Raw genomic sequence first — 18,402 nt, 5'->3', positions numbered from 1 at the left:
GAATGAGACTATGCGTTGCATTATGGTTGTTGCAGTCTAAAATGTTCCCACAGATGGATGCTCTCATAATTCCTGCAAATTAAAAGCTCTAACATGAGCCCTGACAAGCGTAACTGTCCTCAATCCATTACCTGAGCCCCACATAGCGAGCCCAAATTCCTCCGAGCTCTGTGGCCCCGTTGCTCTCGGGTGGTGCTGGCTCCGCGGCAGGACGGCCGCTAAACATGTAAGCTCAGTGGGGAGTGTCCAACAAACGAACCGCACTCGAGCTCAGGTACGCTTTTCGCCAAAAGCCATTTATTGGTATGGACAGCAAGGCTCTCAGTGATTCAAGAAGTTAACAGTGGCACAACGCGTTTCGAGACGTTTCTCTTCTTCAGGGGCATAACAGTCAAAGAGGGCATAAGAGGCTCCAACTTCCTTTAAGGCGCTATCGCAAACCATGATTGGTTGTTCTGAATGAGACTATGCGTTGCATTATGGTTGTTGCAGTCTAAAATGTTCCCACAGATGGATGCTCTCATAATTTCTGCAAATTAAAAGCACTAACATGAGCCCTGATGACCGTAACTGTCCACAATCCATTACCTGAGCCCCACATAGCAAGCCCAAATTCCTCCGAGCTCTGTGGCCCCGTTGCTCTCGGGTGGTGCTGGCTCCGCGGCAGGACGGCCGCTAAACATGTAAGCTCAGTGGGGAGTGTCCAACAAACGAACCGCACTCGAGCTCAGGTACGCTTTTCCCCAAAAGCCATTTATTGGTATGGACAGCAAGGCTCACAGTGATTCAAGCAGTTGACAGTGGCCCAACGCGTTTCGAGACGTTTCTCTTCTTCAGGGGCATAACAGTCAAAGAGGGCATAAGAGGCTCCAACTTCCTTTAAGGCGCTATCGCACACCATAGTTGCTCGAGTGCGGTTCGCTTGTTGGACACTCCCCACTGAGCTTACATGTTTAGCGGCCGTCCTGCCGCGGAGCCCGCACCACCCGAGAGCAACGGGGCCACAGAGCTCGGAGGAATTTGGGCTCGCTATGTGGGGCTCAGGTAATGGATTGAGGACAGTTACGGTCATCAGGGCTCATGTTAGAGCTTTTAATTTGCAGGAATTATGAGAGCATCCATCTGTGTGAACATTTTAGACTGCAACAACCATAATGCAACGCATAGTCTCATTCAGAGCAACCAATCATGGTGTGCGATAGCGCCTTAACGGAAGTTGGAGCCTCTTATGCCCTCTTTGACTGTTATGCCCCTGAAGAAGAGAAACGTCTCGAAACGCGTTGGGCCACTGTCAACTGCTTGAATCACTGTGAGCCTTGCTGTCCATACCAATAAATGGCTTTTGGGGAAAAGCGTACCTGAGCTCGAGTGCGGTTCGTTTGTTGGACACTCCCCACTGAGCTTACATGTTTAGCGGCCGTCCTGCCGCGGAGCCAGCACCACCCGAGAGCAACGGGGCCACAGAGCTCGGAGGAATTTGGGCTTGCTATGTGGAGCTCAGGTAATGGATTGTGGACAGTTACGGTCATCAGGGCTCATGTTAGAGCTTTTAATTTGCAGAAATTATGAGAGCATCCATCTGTGGGAACATTTTAGACTGCAACAACCATAATGCAACGCATAGTCTCATTCAGAGCAACCAATCATGGTGTGCGATAGCGCCTTAAAGGAAGTTGGAGCCTCTTATGCCCTCTTTGACTGTTATGCCCCTGAAGAAGAGAAACGTCTCGAAACGCGTTGTGCCACTGTCAACTTCTTGAATCACTGAGAGCCTTGCTGTCCATACCAATAAATGGCTTTTGGCGAAACGCGTACCTGAGCTCGAGTGCGGTTCGTTTGTTGGACACTCCCCACTGAGCTTACATGTTTAGTGGCCGTCCTGCCGCGGAGCCAGCACCACCCGAGAGCAACGGGGCCACAGAGCTCGGAGGAATTTGGGCTTGCTATGTGGGGCTCAGGTAATGGATTGAGGACAGTTACGCTCATCAGGGCTCATGTTAGAGCTTTTAATTTGCAGGAATTATGAGAGCATCCATCTGTGGGAACATTTTAGACTGCAACAACCATAATGCAATGCATAGTCTCATTCAGAGCAACCAATCATGGTGTGCGATAGCGCCTTAAAGGAAGTTGGAGCCTCTTATGCCCTCTTTGACTGTTATGCCCCTGAAGAAGAGAAACATCTCGAAACGCGTTGGGCCACTGTCAACTGCTTGAATCACTGTGAGCCTTGCTGTCCATACCAATAAATGGCTTTTGGGGAAAAGCGTACCTGAGCTCGAGTGCGGTTCGTTTGTTGGACACTCCCCACTGAGCTTACATGTTTAGGGGCCGTCCTGCCGCGGAGCCAGCACCACCCGAGAGCAACGGGGCCACAGAGCTTGGAGGAATTGGGGCTCGCTATGTGGGGCTCAGGTAATGGATTGAGGACAGTTACGCTCATCAGGGCTCATGTTAGAGCTTTTAATTTGCAGGAATTATGAGAGCATCCATCTGTGGGAACATTTTAGACTGCAACAACCATAATGCAACGCATAGTCTCATTCAGAGCAACCAATCAAGGTGTGCGATAGCGCCTAAAGGAAGTTGGAGCCTCTTATGCCCTCTTTGACTGTTATGCCCCTGAAGAAGAGAAACGTCTTGAAACGCGTTGGGCCACTGTCAACTGCTTGAATCACTGTGAGCCTTGCTGTCCATACGAATAAATGGCTTTTGGGGAAAAGCGTACCTGAGCTCGAGTGCGGTTCGTTTGTTGGACACTCCCCACTGAGCTTACATATATATATATATATATATTACCTACTGGCGGTCGCCAGTAGGTAGTTATAGTTAGGACCCTGTTTCCATAGGAAATCCGCAACATTCTATTTGAAATAACTTTGGCGCCGGTCGACGAATCCTCGCGAAATTTTCAAAATAGGTGGGGCGCTACGCTCCGCTCCTACCCTGAAAGTCTCGGGGGGATTCGTCAAGCAGGGGCTGAGAAAAAAGGGGGGTCCCAAAACGCGTTTTCCCCATGCATTTTTCCATAGGACCTTTAGACACAGCTACAGCCCGAACGGCTGAACAGAATTACTTGAAATTTGGCAGAGAGGTAGCCATAAGGTCAAGGAAGTGCCTTTTGCAGGTCTGGTGTAAATCTGTTCAGTATTTCCTGAGAAAATAGCATTTAAAAGCATATATATATGTGGGCGGAGCCTAACCACACATCTCATCCTGAGATCTGATTGGCTGTCAGCACTTCATCCAAGAAGTGTTGGCAGCCATCTTGGGACCAATATACATGATAGCACCTCATTAAAAAGCATTGCAGTTAATAGAAGGTTTTAAGACTTTAGTTACATTATAAATCATTTGTTGATGGTACCATACTCATTTTAGGAATTGTGGTATGTTCTAAGGTGATTTCACCATGTGAAAAAGCCTTCTGCTGGGATATCATGATTGAGAGAAAAATATTTTCTCATGCTTTTACCACAGAGGTTTGGAAGGTGATCTATAGGCTAAACTGAGAGCTTATTTTCTGTAAATTCACATTATCTTTCTCAGTCATGTGAGAATGAAGTCTGACATTCTCAGTAAAACATGTACATCCAACAAGGGCAGAGACTGTCAGTTGATTCCTTTGTGTTCTACTGCAGCTTCCCAGAGTGTTCCAAAGAACTACTAGAGCGCTAACAGTCCTACTTATGATAAAAGTATGGCACACCTGAAGCCATCTTGCTTGGATTAAAGTGGTAACTCTTAAAACATTTAATTTAAAAAGGAACAAAATGAGGGGGTTCATTTTTCCATAAAAAGTATGATTAGTGCTGCAGAAAGAAAAATTAGGGCACATTTTGAGTGACTTCTCAAATCCTCTTCTATTTCATTAAAACATTCTGACATGCAGATTGAAACATGCACTTTCAATACCAGCAGCAGTTTTCCCTGGAGAGCAGTAGCTTTACTACAGTGATCTAATGAGCAAAAAGAGTGCTAACATTCTGAATTTATGGCAAATGTGTGACACATCTGAATGCCTTCTTGATGGAATCAAAGTAAAAAACTGAAAGTATTTCCTACTGAGGAGACTGCAGTAAATAAGGAAATTAGGAAACTTCATAACAAATAAGTCTCCCAAGATGGCCACCAGAGACAAAAGAGCCCAAATGTAGCCCAAATATCACCCAGATGTAGCCCAAGTATAGCCCAATGACAGAATGTCCCAGAATGTTCTTAAAAACAACTAGAGCGCTTACTGTCTTCATTATGACAAAAGTATGGCACACCTGAAGCCATCTTGATTGGAATAAACTGGTATCACTTAAAACATTTAATTTAAAAAGGAACACAATGAGGAGGTTCATTTTGCCATAGAAATTATGATTAATGCTGAAGAAAGAAAATGAGGGCACATTTTGAGTGACTTCTCAAATCCTCTTCTATTTCATTAAAACATTCTGACATGCAGACTGAAACATGCACTTTTAATACCAGGAGCAGACTTCCATGGTGCAGTAGTTTTACTACAGTGATCTAATGAGCAACTAGAGTGCTAACATTCAGAATTTATGGCAAATGTGTGACATATCTGGATACCTTCATGATGGAATCAAAGTAAAAAACTGAAAGCATTTCCTACTGAGGAGACTGCAGTACATGAGGAAATTAGGAAACTTCATAACAAATAAATCTCCCAAGATGGCCACCGGAGACAAAAGAGCCCAAATGTAGCCCAAAATCACCCAGATGTAGCCCAAATATAGCCCAATGACAGAAGTGTGCAAAACACTTATTATTTTGTGTTTTTGCAGTGTTATATAGTGCAGACTTGTCAGGTATTGGAGTGCTTTACATGAGCATTGGTTACATCACACAAGAACAAATTCATTTTGGTTGTAGACATGGGGAGACTAAGTGATTTGACCAGAATCACAGAATGTCGAGCTGAAGCAGAAACTTCAACCTGGTTCCCCAGTTGCAAAGTCTGCAGTTCTGGAAGTAACACCACATCCTCTCCCCTAAGTGCAACATTTAATCAAGTGGTCAACTGGATAAAAAAACATAAAGATAACAAATAATTTAAAAGTGCTTTGTCGCTATTTGAAAACTCAGAAAATATGTCCTTATTTTAGTCTTTTAGAGCACTAACCATAATTTTGATGCCAATAAGACCCTCTCATATATGTAATTTCTAAAGGAAATGCTCTAGGTATTACAGTTTTGATTACATCAAGATGATGTCAGGCGTTCCACACTTTTGTAATAAATATAGAATGTTAGCAATCTAGTTGTTCATTAGGATACTGTTGAGAGGCAGAGGCCAGGGGCACGGACTCTGAAAATTGAAGGCAGGTAGGAGGGTGCAAAGGCAACAATTTAACCACACTGAGCAGGCAGGAAGGGCCGTGGAAGCACAACAGACTATGGAGGGCAGTGGAAAGGGGGGCAGGGGCAACAAACCAACAATACAGGACTTGCAAGAGAGGCTGTTGGAGGGAAGATCTATTACGGGTCAAGGAAGCTAGGGGCGGTCCCCAGATCCCCGGGAGCCACCACAGAACTGAGCAGGAGAGTGAGTCAGGGACAAAAGGGGCACCTTAATTTGAGCCGGGGTGCCTAGGAACGCTTGCTCCAAAAATGAAGAAAACAGACATATGAGACATGGAATTGGAGGCAGAATACAATGGCAGTTTAATGAGAAGATGCAACTTCAAAGAAACCGCAGAATAGAGACATAAAGTACAAAATACAGAATCCAGATAATCATACAGCTGTCATAATATTCTCTGTATCTCAATTAATGTACTGACAGAGAGAGAGAGAAAACACATCTATAAATGCATCATGAGAAACAAGTTACACCAAGGAAAATGTTACCTAGGAACACTCACGTTTACTCTTAGAGCAAGCATTCCTGCAATTACAATACAAAATCTTTTAAATGCAAAAGTAAAGAGAACAATGGTTAAACATAACATGACATTTCATATAGGTAAAATAGAATAAGATACTTCAAGCAAAGCAGAGCAAGACATTTTAAGCAAAGGAGGACAAGAGCTCCCAGCTCTTGGGGAAAACCTGCACTGCCTGTTAACCTACATACAGACGGCGAGGTAGTCCGTCGATATCTGTGGGTGCTGCCTTTTTATATCATTTTGTGGGCTCCTTTGCACGCTACATCTACCTACGTATGCTACCCAAAAGCTTCGTCTGCAGATTTTACCAGACATTTCGTCATTTACCCACTTAATGCTGACAATGGACTGGGTGAAAAGGTCAGTCTCTCAGGCCAATCGCTTATCGTAAGTTCCATAGAGCAAGCAGAAAATAATGGGTATTGTACGGGAATTCAATATATTCATGTATAAAATCTCCTCAGTTCTCCTAACTTGACGCTCTGCGGTTGCCACTTCCTTAAAAGCGGGAAACCTGCCCAGGAAGCAAGTACCAGTCCAGGATGCAGCCTACTGTATGTCGACAGCTTCAGGGGGATGTTGAACTTTGATACCGAGCACGGAGCACTCGGGTAGGGTGGGGGCTACTAGTTTGGATCAGAAGGCCTCGCAGACCTGCCTTCAGACTGCTATACACTAAAATTGCAGAGCTATGGTCAATTTAACAAAGAGGCCTACATATTGAACAGAAGGGCCTACACAGGGGTTTTATGCTGGCTGAGTGGTAAGGATGTCTCAGGATAATTATATAGCAACACAGGACCCGCTGGTCAATTTAATACGGCCTACAAATGCAGCTGGCAGGGCAAGGACAAGGGTCTCATACTTCAGGTGTGGACAGAACGGGCCAGGGGCCCCCTGTGATACAAAATCTACCCTCCTTCAAGGCTGTGGCAATGTAATAGACCATTGTGGGCAGAAGGAAGAGGCAATGGTAGTACAACCATACATGCCAACAGACCCGATTCAGCCAGGAAACGTCCAATGTTTTTAAGCTCAAATGGGCTTTATTTGATCTGTCTCCTGTCTACAATATCCTCTTTTTCAATGTAACTCAAAGGGGAAAATCAATACCCCAGTTTTTTTTCAAAATCTCCCTCTTACCAAGTTCAAAATGTTCGCAAGTATGGTACATTGGATCATGGAAGGAAATGGGATAGGGACATGGACTTGGATAACAGAGGACAGGAGGGACATGGAGAGGTGCACCAAACTGACCCTGCAGGGCAGGCATCAGGGTTTGCAGCAGCACAATACACCACACAGGGCATGCAGGACGGGAGTGCAGCACAACAATCCATAGAAAGCAAGAGGGAGGGGACAGGACCATGCACATGGACAACAGGGGCAAGAGGCAATGGTAACTAGCTGACCATAATGGACAGACAGGAGAGAAAGCTGCAGCATAACAGACCATAAAGGGCAGGAGGGACGGATCAGGGGCATTACAATGGAACAGACAAGCCAGGAGGGAGGGAGTAGGGCTGGGGGCAAGGGGGCAGGGCAGGAGCAGCAAGATAGCCATGGAGGTCAGGCAGGATGGGCACTAGAAGCAAGACACACCATGAAGAGCAACAGTGAGACTGTGATGGCATACACACAGACCATGGAGGGAAGGTGGGAGGGGGTCAGGGGCAGCTAACTGACCACACAGGGAAGGTGGGAGGGTCCATGGCAGCACAGAAGACCATGCATGGCAAGTGGGAGGGTTAGTGGCAGCACAATGGCTATGATGGGCAAGAAGGAGGGTGGAGGGGCATGCACAAAGGACGATGGAGGATAGAAGGGAGGGTCAGGACCTGTGCACAGACAAGAAAGTTCAGGGGAAGGGACCTCACAACAGACCACACGGGGCAGGCAGGAGGAGCAGTTGCAGCACAACAGACCAGGGAGGGCAGAAGGGTGTGGCAGTACAATGGACCATGTAGGACAGGAGGAAGAGGATAGGGGCATGGCATGTGGACAGGCAGGGTGGAGGTGGCAGGGACAGGTTACAGTCATCTGACAATGCTAGGCAGGTGGGAGGGGAGTGGCAGCTCAACAGAACACTCAGAGTAGATAGGAGTGGCAGGTCCATGGGACATGGTGGGCAAAAAGGATGGAGCAGGGGCATGCACAAAGACATCGGAGGGCAGGGGGAAGGAGAATAGGGGCAGCAAGCTAAGCACAGAGTTTAAGCAGGAGGTCAATGATGGGGCATAGAATTGGGCAATGGAGGGCAGGAGGAGTGGACTGGTACATCATACTAAATTGAGGGCAGTGGCAGCACATCAGACCATGCATGGCAGGAGGGAGGAGGCTAGTCCATGGATTCACACAACAGAGGATAGGGAGGAAGGGGATGGGGCAGCAAGCTAACTGTTCAGAGAAGGCGGGTATTAGGAACTTTATTGTTTTTAAAACATTGTGTCTGTGCGAACTACTTAAAATATGAACAAGTATGCAGCATAATCTCACTTTTATTCAGGAAGAAGAGGACGTTTGTGACTGTGACTCCGGGCTCACTTGGCAGAAACACCCCCTGACCCTCCACCCCCTATCGCAAAATGTAATGCCCGTGAAAAGGGTAGGTGAACACAGTGTTATATAGAACATAGTCCTGAGAGCACGATTGGAAATGAAAACTAGATATAGTGTATGGTATAAACTATGCACCAAAAAGTGTGATATAAGATGAACCGGGCGTGAAATATAATATGCAATACATTGTGCGCAATGACAGATTCATTGGAGAGCGCGAGATAGCACAGGCACTAGCGTGTGCTATGCGATATGCGCCTTGGAGTGTAATATGCACAGGGCAGTGTTGTGTAACCTAACTAGTCTCTAAAGTTGTAATATAAAATATGTGCTGGGGAGTGTAACGTTGCATATGCACTGTGACAAAGATATGGATCCCAGATTGTAATATGTATGGCATAGCACTGTGCGTTATAACATAGGCATCGAGAAAGGCACGTTAGATGGGGCAATATAACCCGTGCAAAGACAAGTGTGGCATGACATATTCACGGGGTGGTGTTACAGTGCACATGGGCTAGAGAGTGTCATAGCATATGCACTAGCTAGTGGAATACAACACAGAGGTGTGTGGCACTCGGCAGGCAATGGTGGGTGTAACACAGCATTGGGCTCTGTCAGGAGCATGCTGTGACTCTCAAGTGATGTTCGTCCCCTTTCCAGAGAGTAAAATAAAAAGTATTACACATCCGGCAGTGGATGTGTGTTTTATTAACCGTGAGGGGGGTTTCTTGCATAGTTTTGGTCGAATTTTTGTCGAATCCCCTTTGAATGGCTTGGTGTGCATGTGTATTAAATGTGCCCGTCAATAGCTACCCATGTTTGTATAAATAAACGACAAGGGTGTCTACCAGGATTAGGCACGGTGGGGCATCAGACATGTCAGAGCTTCACTAGTGGTGTAAATACATTCCACGTGGATTCATTGCATGCATAGTCGCCTTTTAATGAATATCACGCAAATCGTCATGGTGATAGGTACGTACGGTTTGTCCAGCATGTCCTAGGTGTGTCTATAAATATATATTTTTTAAAAATAATAAAAAACAGTGGCCGGCCCTGGGGATTGGGGTCAAAAAAATATAATTAGGAGACTGGCCCTGGGGGATGGGGTCATCAGGGCCAATAAATTAGAATAAGAAGGGGAATCAAACAGCCCCCCTTCTTAAAAAACTAAAATAAATAAAAGACTGGCATCGTGCCGGAGGCCATGCCCCCTCCGTGCAGCACTCTGCAAACGCGCCCCCAACAGGCATCTCCAGTATGCGCCAGGGAGCTGCGCTGCAGCCAGGTGTTCTGAGGCCAAGCCCCTTTTTACACCTCTCTGCAACGCAGCTCTGTGGCGCTTACTGGAGGTACCTAGTGGTCTAGTTTGACCCTAGGGACCCTTAGGATTCAAGGGGACTTAATCTCTCAACTTAGAACAGCCACAGGGCGCGTTTACACAGTGGTGAAGGGAGGGGACGGGGCCTGAGGTGACGTGTGCAAACACGCACTATGGCACGTTTTAAATTGGGGATATAATTTCCCTTCAATACTGAGGGCCCCTGGGGGCTAACTAGCCCACCAAGTGCTTCCAGTAAGCGCCACTGAGCTGCATTGCAGAGAGGTGGTCCAGGCCGTGCCACTTTTTACACCTCTCTGCAACGCAGCTCTGTGGCACTTACTGGAGGTACCTAGTGGGCTAGTTGGACCCTAGGGACCCTCAGGATTCAAATGAACTTAATCTCCCAACTAAAAATGGACACAGGGCGTGTTTACACAGTGGTGGATGGAGGGGACGGGGCCTGAGTTAACGTGTGCAAAAACGCCCTGTGGCCTGTTTTAAGAGGTAGTTTTAATCCCCATGCCCTATTATATACTAGGGGCTTACAGAGGACGTCATGCTAATCACAGGGGGACCCCAACGCATAATGTTCCCTAGTGTATGTAGGTGTTTTCACTGTATTCTAAGTGTCTTTTAACATAGCACTGGCTCTAGGACTGGTTAGTCAGACTCAGTTACCACCAGTATCCGTCTGAAAAAGTTGAGGGTACAGGATGATTTTGCAACAAGGCTTCTTTCTGCTCTTCTTTTTGTTCTTTCTGCACGTTATCCTTCTTCCTGCACTTATCTTCGTATTTGAGGACTTCTGTTGCTTCTTTCTGCACTTCTTTTGTTTCTTTCTGTGCATTTTTTCTTCTTTCTTCACATGTCCTATCTCTGTAGGCATAGTTAGAAATTAGCATTTAAAAAACCTTTGAAATTCACAGAATAAACCATAGGTTTCAGGCACGTTATAGTTAGGAATTAGCATTTAAAAAACCTCAGAAATTCACTGAAAAAACCATAGGTTTCAGGGGTGTTATAGTTAGCTGGACTTTTCACTTGTACAAAACCATTGAAATTCCCCCGTTATAGTTAGTTCAGCTAACTATAACTCGCACGCCCGCAATGCACTGCTGATGACGTCACATATTACATCACTCATGACATGGTCAGTGACATCACTCATGACATCACTGATGACATCTCAAATGACATCACTGATGACATCACTGATGACATCATCCTTGTGATAGAGTGGCAGACCTCCTCTCACCCTAATATAACCTTTGATACACACATTCAAAAATAGAGACTAAAATTTTCAAAACAATGGACATACCAATACCAGTTACAACAACCTCTTCAGTAATTCTAAGATCCACATACACATCCACTCATTCACCAACAGTCCTATACAGTCACTCATACATGTACTCACTCATCATATGTACTCATACACCTATACATCCTGTTACACAATGCCACTCATCCATAGAGTTACTCACACACATAGTCACTCATGCTAATAAAGAATCAAACATAAATTTACTTGCATATACAGTTATACACACACCACCATACTTACTTCTACGGAAACTTACACATACTTAGTCTTTTAAACAATCACTTAAAGAAACACATACTTATTCATACAGGAACTCTTTCAATCTCTCACTCTCACATATACTCACATATATACACCAATAGTCACATATACTAGTTTAAAACATATGTAGTTACTCATAAAGACACTATTGAGACAGTCATTCACTCACTAACACACCCATACACACACTCATCCACCCATACAGTCCTGCACACATGCTGTGTTCAACCCATACAAACAGTGAGTCACTCATTCATGCACCTATGCACTACGTAATACCCCCCACCGAACCATGCAGACACTCAGACTGATACTCAAAAAACCAACTAATAACCTATATAGACACCCATGTAGCTACTCACCAACCCATGCAGCCACTTATACACAAAGTGAGAGACTGATACAGATATTTACATATTTAAACATTACTCACTAAGCCATGTATTCACTATGATACACTTAATCAGTCAGTTACACAATCAATTTTTCAAAAACAAATCATCCATTTAGACACTTATATACCCATTTATTCTTCCATCGACCTTGAGATATACATATATAAAACATATTTAATTTTCAGAAAAAAACACATTCACTGGATGATGTCATCAGTGATGTCATCAGTGATGTCATTTGAGATGTCATCAGTGATGTCATGAGTGATGTCACTGACCATGTCATGAGTGATGTAATATGTGACGTCATCAGCAGTGCATTGCGGGCGCGCGAGTTATAGTTAGCTGAACTAACTATAACGGGGGAATTTCAATGGTTTTGTACAATTGAAAAGTCCAGCTAACTATAACACCCCTGAAACCTATGGTTTTTTCAGTGAATATATATATATATATATATATATATATATATATATATATATTCACTGAAAAAACCATAGGTTTCACACATGTTATAGTTAGCTGGACATTTTACTGATAAAAAACCAATGAAATTCCCCCGTTATAGTTACTGTAGGCAACTATAACTCACGCGACCGTAATCCTCTGCTGATGCTAATACTGTATTTAGACACTTATTTGCCCATATCTTCTTCCATTAAATTTTAGCTATACATATATTACAAATATTTTTTTTTCATAAAGACACATATGTCATCAGCAGAGGATTACGGTCGCGTGAGTTATAGTTGCCTACAGTAACTATAACGGGGGAATTTCATTGGTTTTTTATCAGTAAAATGTCCAGCTAACTATAACATGTGTGAAACCTATGGTTTTTTCAGTGAATTAGCAAGGTTTTTTTAATGCTATTTCCTAACTATAACGTGTGTGAAACCTATGGTTTTTTCAGTGAATTTGTACGGTTTTTTAAATGCTAAGTTACTTTACGCCATTTGTGGCGTGCGCGCCCACTTAACGCAGTTCGTTCCGTGCACGGTTTTTATCAACTTTAATAAGCCCTGTACATTTGGTGGCCTTCGGCCACCAAAAGCACAGGGGGTGAGGTCAATGTGGATAGTGTTTTTTTTATTTCGATTTTATAATTTCATGTTGCCAAAATTACGTTTTTTTTCTCTATTAATAAGCCCTGCACATTTGGTGGCCTGCGGCCACCAAAAGCACAGGGGGTGGGGTAAGTGTGGATAGTGTTTTTTTTATTTTTATTTTTTTACCGTAAGCGTACGGTAAGCTTACGGTAAGCGTACGGTAAGCGTACGGTAAGCGTACCCCGCGAAATTGCCGAAAAAAAAATAAAACCGTTTTTGCTCTTGGGGGATGTTTGGGGACTCCCTCAACATGACTATGTGGGAGGGAGTTGTCAAAACAGCCCCGTAACATGTTTTTGGCCATCATGTTTGATAAACAACACTCAGTGCGAGAGACAAAATGGCGGACGCCGCTTCCTGGTTTCGGCCGATTCGAATGTTTACTAAGATCTAAGAGCCAATCAGAATCGCGCTCGCGCACGCCACCGTAAGCTTACGGTAAGCATACGGTAAGCGTACGGTAAGCGTACCGTAAGCGGGCTCAGATATATATATTGATTTAAAGGCTATTTTCTCAGAATCTACTGAACAGATTTACACCAAACCTACAAAAGGCACTTCCTTGACCTAGGGACTACCTCTCTGCCAAATTTCTAGTAATTCTGTTCAGCCGTTCGGGCTGTAGCTCGTTCTAAAGGTCCTATGGAAAAATGCATGGGAAAAACGCGTTTTGGGACCCCCCTTTTATCTCAGCCCCCGCTTGACGAATCCCCCCGAGACTTTCAGGGTAGGAGCGGAGCGTAGCGCCCCACCTATTTTGAGAAATTCGCGAGGATTCGTCGACCGGCGCCAAAGTTATTCAAAATAGAATGTTGAGGTTTTCCTATGGAAACGTGGTCCTAACTATAACTACCTACTGGCGACCGCCAGTAGGTAATATATATATATATATATATATATATATATATATATATATATATATATATATATATATATATATATATATATATTCACTGAAAAAACCATAGGTTTCACACATGTTATAGTTAGCTGGACATTTTACTGATAAAAAACCAATGAAATTCCCCCGTTATAGTTAGTTCAGGCAACTATAACTCACGCGACCGCAATCCTCTGCTGATGCTAATACTGTATTTAGACACTTATTTGCCCATGTCTTCTTCCATTAAATTTTAGCTATACATATATTACATATATTACAAATATTTTTTCATAAAGACACATATGTCATCAGCAGAGGATTGCGGTCGCGTGAGTTATAGTTGCCTGCACTAACTATAACGGGGGAATTTCATTGGTTTTTTATCAGTAAAATGTCCAGCTAACTATAACATGTGTGAAACCTATGGTTTTTTCAGTGAATTTGCAAGGTTTTTTAAATGCTAATTCCTAACTATAACGTGTGTGAAACCTATGGTTTTTTCAGTGAATTTGTACGTTTTTTTAAATGCTAAGTTACTTTACGCCATTCGTGGCGTGCGCGCCCACTTAACGCAGTTCGATTTAAATGCTATTTTCTCAGGATCTACTGAACAGATTTACACCAGACCTACAAAAGGCACTTCCTTGACCTGAGGACTACCTCTCTGCCAAATTTCAAGTAACTCTGTTCGGCCGTTCGGGCTGTAGCTGTGTCTAAAGGTCCTATGGAAAAATGCATGGGAAAAACGCGTTTTGGGACCCCCCCTTTTTTCTCAGCCCCCGCTTGACGAATCCCCCCGAGACTTTCAGGGTAGGAGCGGAGCGTAGCGCCTCACCTATTTTGAAAATTTCGCGAGGATTCGTCGACCGGCGCCAAAGTTATTCCAAATAGAATGTTGCGGATTTCCTATGGAAACAGGGTCCTAACTATAACTATCTACTGGCGACCGCCAGTAGATTATATATATATATATATATATATATATATATACGTGTGATGTAACTTTTCACACGTAGAAGCAGAGCATGAAAATACCTTTGTTTTTGAGAACCTTTTAAATTTTCACAGTGGTAAAGATTTCTCCAAGGCAGAAGCACTTTCCTCCACAATCCAGTTAACCCTGGGAGGTGCATCCTGTGCATTTTCTCTGAAATTGCATTTAATTCGGCACTTGACAGAAGTCACTTTCTGAAAAACTTTTAAGGTGGGAAATTATCTTAGAACGTTTCATGGTATCTTTTCTGGTTACCCCACCTAATAATGCTCACAAATCCCTTCCATGGAGCAATTTTTCAGACAGAAATTCAACCATATTAGCTCAATTTAACAACATAAAAATCCCGTTCAGGAAGGCCACATCGATTGTGTAAAAAAGAAGTAGAATTTTTACTTTGTGAATGCAATTATTTTCACACCATATTTTCATGTCTGTGTGCATATAGGATAGTGAATCGGGCCAAATGAATGTGATACTTTAGTGTAACTAGTGTCAGCTTCTTGGTTACATGTTTAACAAAGCAACACTTCTGTTAATCACACTTTCCAATCTTGATTAACCAAACTTTGCAATCCTTTTTCTGGATTCCAGTTAGTTTAAAGTATGTAGAAAACACATCAATACCTGAAAATGTATTATGTAGATATGACAAAGAAGCACCGTACAAAACAATGCAAATTATTATGTATTTGTCTCCATGCAGGAATCAGGCAAAGTGTGTGGAGGGCTTTGTGGAGATCTTCGACATGCTGGTGACCACAGCGGCTCGTTTTAGTGCAATGAAACTTGAGGGTGAGGAATTCATGTGCCTCAAGTCCGTCATTCTTCTCAACTCAGGTAAGCAATTCTAAAACTCTGGCATGTGGCAGCAGTTTTGGTGAGCCCTACTTGATAAACACGTGTACTTGCTTATTTTTTGTTTTTTAATTTGGTACATTCACTGTTAAAGCCCAGCATGCAAATAACACTGAACATTAATCCAAGGCATGATGCACACCATTTTACCAAAATGTGAATGTCATTTTTAGATTTGGCTCAGGGTGCAGATATTTTGATAAGGTTGGATGATGTCAAAGTCTTTTCCATTCCACTACCTGTACATAAACATTCCATGAACTTTGAATAATATGGGATGTCACAGCTTCTTACCTTCTGAAAACTTGCCCCTTCACACTCAGTATACATCCATGGCCTCTTTTGGTTAACATCGGAATGTCACCCTTCGTTTGTGATGGCACCTAGCTTTTTTTGGATTCTGACTTTTTTCCAGATAACCCTGGATGAGTTGTTTAATTTGCGGAATATGCAATTGATCTCGTTCCAATCATCTGAGCATTGAACAAGGACATTATCAGTTATAATGGCACTTATAATTGCTAACCGGGCTGGGGAAACCTTGTTTAGCACAGAGTTTACCATCAATAGAGCAATGCAGCTTCGATTAGTAGTCTGGAATACACTTTCCATTTATTTTGATCACCGATTTTAGTCAATGACAGTGAAGCATATTTCCCCCCACAGTAGCAACAGAGAGTAGTAGATTTGCAAACCATGAGGTTTATTAAAAAAAAACATTTAAGTTACAAATTCAAATCAATTGCGTCTATTCATAAATCAATAACCACCTGAATACAGCATATGTGAACATAGTCTAGGCAGATCAAACAACAAATGCGAAGTCAAGTTATTCAAAGACAGAGTAGGCAAATCATAAAGATCTCAATTTTCCTGAAGGGAATTTCCCTAATGTTAGACTAAAGCTGCTGGTAAAGTCATGGAAATTCATAAGTTGCAGGTGTCAGCAAATAGAATATCTCAACAAGAACAAAATGAAGATTCCATTCAGAAGGGGCAAAAAGTGCTTGCTTGAGAGATAAAACTCAAATATAAGAGGAGCCTGGGATCTCAAGAGTGGGGAAAAAAACATCCACTTACAAGTGTGGACAGAAGCAAGTCTAACTACCTAAGGTCAGTGAAGCCCACTTAAAACAGGAAATTCAACAAAGAGCTGCATTGCACAGATCCCATGAAGAAGGAGCCACTCAAAATGTAACATTCACAGTAAGCTTTGTGTCAGCCCACTTCTCATGAATCATACACTGTGCTCCATGGCTTTGAAAGATATCGGACAAGAGAGGATTTCTTTTACCTCAGCTCCTTTAACACAAAGGTGCTGAGTTGTCCTGACTAAGTTATGAAAAGTTACATCAATTTGTCTTTGCAAAAAACGTAACAATACAGTTTTAACATGTATATAGTATCTCTTGGCACTTGCACTCAAAGAAAAGTATGCGGAGCAAACAGAAAAATGTCATTTCATGTAATAAGAGTCTTTCAATTAAGGCCTACAAATTACGGCTTAACTTAACATGAACACCCCCTAACTATGGTTAGCTAGTATTATAAAAATCACACACTATGGTAAATCTAAATATGATATTATACATGAATATAAATGATAAATGATTATGCGTGTTATACATTAGTAATTCATAAAATGCAACTAAAAACAGTGACACTGCATCATCAATTTCTCCCCTCTGATGTCTCACAGAGCCATCACTTGAATTGTCTGGAGCACACCCATATTATTTCTCACTTGTTCTTTTCTGAATTCATCAAGTTCGGCGTGCATGCACCCTTATAATGCTCCGTTCCAGTAAGCACTTGTAATGATGCTTCCAAAAATATGGGCCCGCCTTTTGTAGATCCGAAAAGGTTGCACAGCCTTATACACTAGTGTTTGAATTTCATCCACTTAAACCATAGTAATCAAGTCTTTATTCTTGTTAATCATGCTTTTATGCACAGTTAATCCATCACACCAAAGACTCGGAATTCCACAATCTTATGCATGTTGCTCATTCCAAAATTGCCCATCCAGGCCTATTCTAGAACAGTTAAACAGATTTCCGAATTCTTTTATTTACAATCTCTACACCCAATGCATTTCGGTTTATTTTAAACCTTCTTCAGGAGTATCTGTAGTATGTAAAAGATATATATGCGTCTGTCAGCCACAAGATCATAATAATAATAACATCCAATCACTGATTTAATCATGTGACGATAACATGGAAAAATCATCTTAAATAACCCTGCGATAAGCTAAAACATAGTGTGAATTAATCCACCCCTCTGCTACTGCCCGTGTAACATCCAACAGACAAAAATGCATTTATACTCGTGTCATTATTAATGTGCCCCACGCTTTTTAACCCAAATTGCTCGACACTAAACCACCCCATGTTCATAGAGCCATCACACATAACATTTTTGACTTCCCTTGTGCCATTCAGATACCAGTTGTTGACTATTTGCTGCTCACCTCTAAATTCCGCTAGCTCTATTAACTCATCATAAACACAGCACTGCCACAGGGCCAAATGTTTGAACACATTTTCGCATAGACACAGAATGGGTTAAACATCTGGCCCTGTGTATTTTTCCAATTCTATTTCCTCACATTTCCTTTTCATCCCCATGCCCTGTATGTATCTCTCTCCTCCACTCATTTCTGATATTTTCTTTATTTTCATCAGTTTGAATCCCTTTACCATTAAAAACAAACTAGTCACTCAAACTAGCACCTAAATCCCACTACCGATTCTACTAAGCCATATGCCTGAATCAGAAAATCCCTT

At 42.7% G+C, this 18,402-nt stretch overlaps 1 protein-coding gene across 1 annotated transcript in view; it reads left to right on the top strand.

Annotated features, from left to right (window-relative positions):
* ESR1 (estrogen receptor 1) overlaps nucleotides 1-18,402 on the top strand; it is a 1,483,571-nt gene that overhangs the window by 1,358,251 nt on the left and 106,918 nt on the right. Inside the window, exon 6 of the mRNA XM_085609317.1 lies at nucleotides 15,462-15,595. Within this exon, the coding sequence (XP_085465443.1) occupies nucleotides 15,462-15,595 (134 nt within the window). The remainder of the gene's footprint in view (nucleotides 1-15,461; nucleotides 15,596-18,402) is intronic.

Source organism: Triturus cristatus, chromosome 6, assembly GCF_964204655.1.
Source record: "Triturus cristatus chromosome 6, aTriCri1.1, whole genome shotgun sequence".
Taxonomy (NCBI): Eukaryota; Metazoa; Chordata; class Amphibia; order Caudata; family Salamandridae; genus Triturus; species Triturus cristatus.
This window is presented reverse-complemented; position numbering and strand designations above follow the sequence as displayed.